This window comes from Ictalurus furcatus, chromosome 26 (assembly GCF_023375685.1).
Source record: "Ictalurus furcatus strain D&B chromosome 26, Billie_1.0, whole genome shotgun sequence".
In the NCBI taxonomy this organism is placed as follows: Eukaryota; Metazoa; Chordata; class Actinopteri; order Siluriformes; family Ictaluridae; genus Ictalurus; species Ictalurus furcatus.
In genome coordinates this window covers 14,779,203-14,787,539 of record NC_071280.1, presented here as the reverse complement: position 1 = coordinate 14,787,539, position 8,337 = coordinate 14,779,203, and the positions used below count along the sequence as shown (strand labels likewise).

At 36.9% G+C, this 8,337-nt stretch overlaps 1 protein-coding gene across 1 annotated transcript; it reads left to right on the top strand.

The window, feature by feature from the left end:
• The first annotated feature begins 524 nt into the window (after window positions 1–524).
• On the top strand, window positions 525–8,014 carry fgf8b (fibroblast growth factor 8b). Its single transcript, XM_053616163.1, has 5 exons — window positions 525–1,444; window positions 1,618–1,664; window positions 2,424–2,606; window positions 6,626–6,732; window positions 7,315–8,014. The coding sequence occupies exons 1-5, from the start codon at window positions 1,413–1,415 to the stop codon at window positions 7,588–7,590; spliced, it is 645 nt and encodes a 214-aa protein (XP_053472138.1). The 5' UTR covers window positions 525–1,412; the 3' UTR covers window positions 7,591–8,014.
• Window positions 8,015–8,337: the final 323 nt, after the last annotated feature.

Below are 8,337 nucleotides of genomic sequence, written 5' to 3'. Positions count from 1 at the left end.
CCCTGATGGGTCTGGTCCACTCCAGGATGACTCCGCCCCCATCTAATGAAGACGAAAATTATGTAAGTCGCATGCTATGGCCTTTACCAGATATCAACCAAACTGATCAACTATGGGAGATTTTAGAGCAACGTGCTGGACCACATTCTCCACCACCATTATCCAAACATTAATTGATGGAATATCTTCTGGATCGCTCCAGTACAATTCCAGAGACTTGTAGACACACTGAAGCTGTTCTGGTGGCTCCTGGATGTCCAACACCTTAGTAAAACTTTTTATGTTGTTTAAGTTTTCCTTCAGTTCGTTACTGTCCATAGGTTTTTACATGTCTTTAACTGATTAGTTGAATCACTTATAAATTCATTGTATTTTCCTCCTAAACTACATAATTCTCTACTCTGTAAAACACAGCTTGCTCTAGCTTTTGCATGACACTTATGATGTAATATCTTAGTTGACAATCCATTTTGACATTAGCCTAGAGTTTAGTCCAACAGCAGGGAGGTGTGCTGTATCGAAAACTGCATGTTGTGAGCGCCATAATATGTAGTGTATTACTTGATATAGGTGACAGTTTATAACTGAGACATTCGCATCCAAAACTGCACATAACTGCATTAAATGGCATGAAAACAGTGCACTTTGACGGTTTTAGACGTGACTTTGCCTTTGCTCCTCCTGTCTTTGCGTGTGTGTGTGTGTGTGTGTGTGTGTGTGTGTGTGTTCAGTGTCGGAACTTAAATGCAGCGGGGAGGCTGGTCAGAGCCGCACTTCACTGCGGGATAAACTGCGGGATGAGAAGCCGACTCCTGGCGCATCATTTCACTTTGAACTCAAAGCGGTTGCAAGTGGATCTTTCCTTTTAAAAAAAAAAAAAAGTTCAGAAGTGACTCTGACATGTTTTTCCTTGTGACTGATATGACCTTATGACCACGAGAAAATAAGAACAACTGAAATAATGCACACGTTGGTGCATGAATTTGGATGCAAGCGCGTCTCCCGGAGAGCGGATAAGATTTTTCCCAGTGTAGTTTTTTCTCCAAGTTGTTAATACGAATCAGATCACTGATTCACACTGCCTGCAGTATGGGGTGCAGGTACAGTCCTAAAATCCGCTTGAATGCTCTGGAATAACTTTGTTTTGTTTTGTTTTGTTTGGATTGTCCACTTATATGGTGGAAGAAGAGTTATTTCTGAGGGAATTATGGATCTCCATCAATAGACTGTATGTAAAAAAATTAAAATTTAAAAATCTGAGCTGTTCAATTCAACTTAATTTGTAGTTGATCAGCAACGGGATCTATTTTTAGAGCACAATTCCATCGGGACCAACTCTGTCCCCTCAGAAACAGGGAACTCATGAAGGATTTAAATCAGGAGACAGACGCAAGCGTTTGCAGAATCTCACAATGAAGCTGAAATCTTCTAAATGGGGTTACCTGTAAGTAAATCTCATGTCTTTGTTTGTTTGTTTGTTTGTTCAATTGTGTTTACCAAATAATACATAGAAATATTATCTGCGCCAATTAACAATCGTGCCTGGTTTTTGTTTTTTTTTTTTGTTTGTTTTTTTGGGGGGTTTTTGTTTTGTTTGTTTGTTTGTTGTTTTTTCAGGTTAATCCAATTCATGACGCTAATCTTTTACACGCAGGTAAGTGTGCGTTTATTTTTCTTTAGGCTGTACAGGCTTAATAAAGTATTGCAATATTTAAAAATATTTAAAATACTTTCACTCTGGGTTTATACACTGCAACTGTCACTGTAAGCGTCCACGGAACCGAGCCTATATTTTGTGCATTAATTCTGTGCTGGTGTGTGAGTCCAATAAACGTTTCTTACATCAAACATCTTGAAAAGGAGTAACACCCCCCCACCCCCAATGCCCTAAAGGTAATGGTAATAGCATGTGGGTAGGACGTATGGCTGAAATGAAAAAGGAATCGTTGAGAGAAACGGTGCATGGAGAGATGGGTGAAAGATCACTCGTGTTAAAACAGCCCATAAGAGGCATGACATCTGTCCAAAAGCGCCCTCCTAGCTACCAGGCCTACATCTCAAACCGCATAATCCTGCACTATAGTGTCAAAACAGTGTGACATTCCGGATCAATCCTACAGTAGGCCTATAGCTGTGTATGCATCACAGGAGTTGCCCCCTAGAGCAAATTAATGCATAATGCTTTGATGGTTTTAATGTAAATAAATTATCATTCATCACTGAATTAGTACATTTAATCCGTAATCTTTATCTGGAATTAGCCTATAAACACCACACAGGTTTAACACTGTGCATTCTGTTGGTGTTTTTTTTCCCTCTCTGTCGTCTATGGTTGTTGAATAATAAATGCAAATCACTGAATAGCATGTTATAGCCTCTTATTATTTTTTTACGCGTGTTTTTGTTTCCTCAGACGGCGGCAGGCCTGCACTCCGTGTCCGTGCCGAACTTCAAGCAACACGTGACCGAGCACAGCCGCTTGTCGGATCGCACGAGCCGCCGGTTGACGCGCACCTACCAGCTGTACAGTCGCACGAGCGGCAGACACGTGCAGGTGCTGAGCAATAAGAGAGTTGTGGCTAACGGCGAGGACGGAGACGTGCACGGTAAGAGCAGCAAAAAAGTCCTCCTTCAACACCAGAAAAGCAATTTACAAGTAGTTTAAAATGAAGAAAAATAAAAACATGAAGAAAATCTACTCTAATCAGCATACATTAGACTAAACACGCCCCCGATTAACATATTTTAAGTTTTCCCTAATTGACTATCTATTAAACCTGAAACTCACCAATAAATTAAATTACACTCGTTAACATACAGACTAACTGTAATGGCTAAAATTATCAAATAGTGATCTAGTAACCCCCCATATATATTGCTACTATTATTAGGTGTTATAGTTATAACTTGGTTTTTACAATTAAAAGCCTAATTACATTGCGTTGGTTTAAAATTATGTTCGGTGATAGTGAAGTTGTTAATTTCCTAATGTACAGCTAATTAATACAAGCACTACCTAAATAATGACAACCTGAAGCAACCAGATTTACAATAAAAATTAGAAAAGTGCTGTTAATAAGATATAGAAAACTATTAAATGTGCTGTTAATTAAAATGTGTCAAAACTTTTAACACAGTGTAACAGGCTTGGTTTCTGTGGGTAGATCATTAAATATGATTTTCCATATTTTACCTATAAATATACAAATATATTTACATGGACCAAATTTTAGTACACGCTAAATTGTACCTGTCCTTGTTGCTGAGGTGGTACCCCTAGGGTAAATCTTTTGTACCTACGTAACTTTCATCTGGAAATATAGATATAGTGTAGCTTTTTAAATGATTTAAGGTGTGTAAATGGACTGTAATTAGTTTTTAGAGCAAAGCTTCAGAGGTACAATACATGCACCTTTATAGGTAAAAGATACCCACTAAAGCTACGAAGTGTGTAACCTTGAGGGTACCACCCCAGCTTCAAGGAAAATATACAGTTTAGTATACATTTTTTCCTGAGAGTGTAGCTATATATGAGGCGAACTTGCAATTGTAGCCAATATACCTTATTTGGCTTGAAACCATGAAATGGCCCTATACTAATCATTCCCTAATTAAAATATAATCTGGACCTCTGGCTAAAACCTTCTTTAATTTGACATGTAGGTTTGTTAGAAGTCTGATAATGAATGGCTTTAGTACTTAACATATTGAACTACACTCTCTCAATGTCTTAAAGTTACCAAACTGTACTTTTCCGTATCCCTGGGGTGGTACCATCAAGCGTACATCTTTGGTACCTTTAGAATACACATTTAACCTGGAAACATTTCAAAATAATTTAAGGTCCACCACTGTAAAAGCGAATTAAAGGCACCACGTGCGCATTCCTAAGTAATAAATGTGTACAAAACATGCACGCTTGGTGGTACCAAATCAACAACAAGGAAACGTACCGTTTGGCACCTTTATTTCTATAGTTGCCTACTTATTAAGCTAAAAACATGCAATGGCACTATGCTAAATATTATTGATGCAAGACACAACTGAGTTGAAAGTTGTGTCAGTGCAAGCTTTTAGTGCACGCTAATTCAGTAGTAGAAGTGCTTGAATCAATGGTTGGCTCAATTATTGGTTTAGGCTTTGAGCGACAGATCAAAAGGTTGTATGTTTGAATCCCAGCATTGTCAAACAGCCATGGTTGGGTCATTGAGTACTGACTTGTAAGATTTGGTTTAGTTGTATCCTGCATCCATTGCAAGTTTTTTTTTTTTTTTTAAAGCATCAGCCAAATGAGCAAATGTTCATAAGTACTACTGTACTTTACTGTAAACATGTTTTACAGTTGTTTAGTCATTTTTAACCGTTAAGTATTTAACTGCTGCCAATAAATTACTGTAAAATTTTCTTTCACATTGACTTGACATAGGGCACCTTAGCAGTGTGATATATCGGCTAATACTTTCCAAACTAGCAAATATAAAGGATGTCTGTCTTCATCTTTACGCTCGTAATTGACCTATTGGAGTAGCAGGGTTAAACATTCCCTAATTAGTCTTCAATATATTAAATCTTGACTTTAAAAAAAACAGGCCGAAGTTTATCCTAATTTGTCCCAAAGGACTTAGCTATAAAGTAGACTGCATATTTTGAAATGTCATATATATGGTTGTGAATGTGTGGGATCTTGGGAAAACCCGGCTCAGTCTGGAAAATACATCAGTTACTCATCTTACCTCTGTACCTTCTTGGCTAAACATTTCCTGACCAGCTCTCTGTCGAACAAAAATGGAGCTGGAGGATGGAAAGACGAATAATTTTCTAACCTTGAGACAAACCTTTGTGTCTTGAAATTGTGTAAGAAAAAAAAAAACACAAAAAAAAACATGTAGGCCTATATGGTTTTATCCATAAAAAGACAATGTTAGCATGAGCTTCCTAGCATGTAGGTTATAATGTGCTAATGAAAATAGCTAGGTTATATTCGTGGAAGTGGTTCATTGATATGATGAAATACGAATGAAATTTGATGTAAAATATAAGTGTTTTTTTTTTTTGTTTTTTTTTAAGAAAATGATTATGTCAAGTTTTATAGCTGCTGTAATACAGCTGTTTTAACTTTGTCTCCAACCAAAACAGACGGTTAAACTTTCCACTTCGTCTGCTTTTTTTTTCGTTTTATGAGTCATTTTCGTCGTTTTACAACTCAAAGTAAAAGTACACGCTACTTTTAAGATATAAAGACATGGGCTGAGGTCAGCGTCATCATATTAGCCCCTTGTGTTTCTCCCATTTTGTCTTTCTGAGGTAAACAGACAGAGCAGAGCGCGCGCTCACGTCACCACCTGTCACGCGCACTTCGTATGAACTCTAACCTGTGAACGCCATTTGGTTGGATTTCGTAAGTAAAGTGAAGTTTCGTAAGTAAAGTGATAAAAAGCTTGAGACAGCGAGCCTCGCCCGCCACCGTCACCTTTTTAACCATTCGTCACCAGTCATACCTACTTTCATACGAATTTGCCAACGCACCACGAGCACACGCGCGCGCGCACACCGACATAAGGAAGAAGAAAAAAGCCAGTCAGAAAGAATCAAAATGGAGAATCAGTAAAAGACTTATGCGCTATAACGCTTTAAATGGTTCTTAAGTTTCCCGCAGGTGGAACCCTTAGATGCTTTCTTTCAGAACAAAATTTCCAAAAGGACCATGTTAGGAGAAAAATAAAGGAACCATAAAATTGCAAATTTGCATAACTTCTTTAAGACAACAAACAGCAACAAAATTTTGTTATTTGCAAAAAATATATATATAATAATTTTTAAAAAGCCTATAATGTCGAATGAAGATGCATGTTGAATTAAGATGGAGCAATGAGGAACAAGAAAGGCGCAAACATGACAAATGTGGTCATTTAAGATATCTTAAGCCTCTTAGTAAATTCAATAGAGATCCGAGTAATCGCTTTATATAATATAAAAGAACAAACAGAGCAGTTCACGTTGAGAATACATCCATACCGACATACATTTATTTGTATATTGCTGCTATTGTATGCGACTATTTAAGTCCTCAGCTTTGCTGATCTCCCTGAGGTTCAGCTCCAAAGGAAGTTTATGTCCATGTCTCAGGCTTATAAACTTCCCTGCTTAGTGTAAATTCACATACACAGTATACCGGTCTTCCTTTGGGTAAGTGATGAAGATTAAATAAATAAATAAAAAGCTTGGTAAAGCAAAATCACAATGTCAAATTTTGTAGCAGTATTGAATTTAACTAGGTGTAATCTTGCATTGTATCACAGACCACTACATACATTTTTGCCCACTCATATTTGAAAGTGGAAATTGCTGAATAAGATTTGAATTTGATAGAATTTATGGAAAGTGATAGATAAGCCTCCCACGTTTTCATTTCCATTTCATTATAAAAAATTATGATGTTGAAATTATGAGTTAAACAATGAGTTAAACAAGTTCTTCTGTAATTCCTCTGAAAAATAATTACTTCTTCCATATATGCATACTTTATAATATTTTGGATTCAACTAGATTCAGAGTATAATAATAAGGATTGTTTATCTGTCTAGACACACAACCTGTTTGTAATTGTTTTATTTGACATTTTCAGCTAAACTGATTGTAGAGACCGACACATTTGGGAGTCGGATTCGTATCCGTGGAGCTAAGACAGGCTTCTACATATGCATGAACAAGAAAGGAAAGCTGATTGGACGGGTAAGGCAAAATTTTTTTTTTAATGTGATACAATGTGCAAATTTTGCATTGATTGTATATTTATTATATATATGTAATATGATGGGGTGACAATAAACTGGTGTGGTATACCATGATAGGAAAATCTACAGTAATAAATGATTAATATCACAAAAATCAGTATCACAAAAAGAAAGAAAGAAAGAAAGAAAGATATGTACAAGACATTTTACATAATTGTTTTGTAAAACTCCTTAACAAAATGGTTTGTTACTTACATGACTGCTGCACTTTTGTATTCCATGCACCATAATCCTTTATCCAAATACTAAAAACCATGATATTTGGGTTGTACAGTTAGTACACTGTGAATTTTCATACCTTTCCACTCCTACTTCATATCATTTTCATACATTTTCATTTAAAGCCAATGTGCATAAGACAGTAATATAACTGTCATTGAATTCTTGACTCCGTTTAGAATTTTTAACAAGATCTGAGCACGTCTCTTTCCCACCTTCCACCATGCAATAAAAACCATTGCAGCGGAATAAAAGGTTTCTAACTTGATGTCCTCTGAACGTTTTGCTGTCCCTGTTCCAGAGGAAGGGTCATGGCAAGGACTGCATTTTCACTGAGATCGTCCTGGAGAACAACTACACAGCACTGCAGAATGCCAAGTACAAAGGCTGGTACATGGCGTTTACACGGAAGGGCCGTCCACGGAAGGCGACACGCACGCAACAGCACCAGAGAGAAGCTCATTTCATGAAACGCTTTCCACGGGGACACCTGCTCACTGAGCACAAGCCCTTCGATATTGTCCCTTACCAGCTCAACAAGCGGACTAAGCACAGCCATAGGCCTGGCGTCAACTAAGGATACCCACTGACACACACACACACACATACACACACACACACACACACACACACATACACACACACACTTGTACATGCACATATAGAGATAAGCAAGGACACACATCTTTAAAAAGACCTCTTGTACAGTAGCTTGAACAATCAAACTGGATTTCATTTGTGTGTCGCTTATTTAAATGCAGAGGTATGAGACTTTATTTGACTTCTGGAGAGACTGAGCCTGGACTGCTATTTAGCTATAATTAAAAAAGGAGAAAAAATAAAAAAAGAGAAAGAGCGAGAGACTATTCTCAAATCAGCTTAATATGAAAAGCCTCCAGAAGCCATCGGTTAAGTAATGTGCAGTTTATCTCTGGGAAAGAGATATACACACACACACACAACAAATACACTCACACATGGCAGCTATGTTGTTTTAAACAATCCCATTCAACAAAATACAACAACCTCTCTGGTGCACTTATGCAGATTCGTCTATGAAGTCTTTTGAGATGCATCCATCTCCTTTCCATTGTCTATTTGAATATATATATATTTTTATCAGAGGAATTTTTAAAAGTGAGGACAGAAATATTTATTATAGAGTGTGTATTAAATTTCTGTAAGCGTACTGTTTTCATTTTCATTTATAATGAATGCCATATGTTTAAATGTATGTAAAATATAGATTTTAATTAAATTAATTCTCAGACGTCTTTTTTTAATATCTCAAATTACTCAAAATATGATGTACTGAACTGGTGCA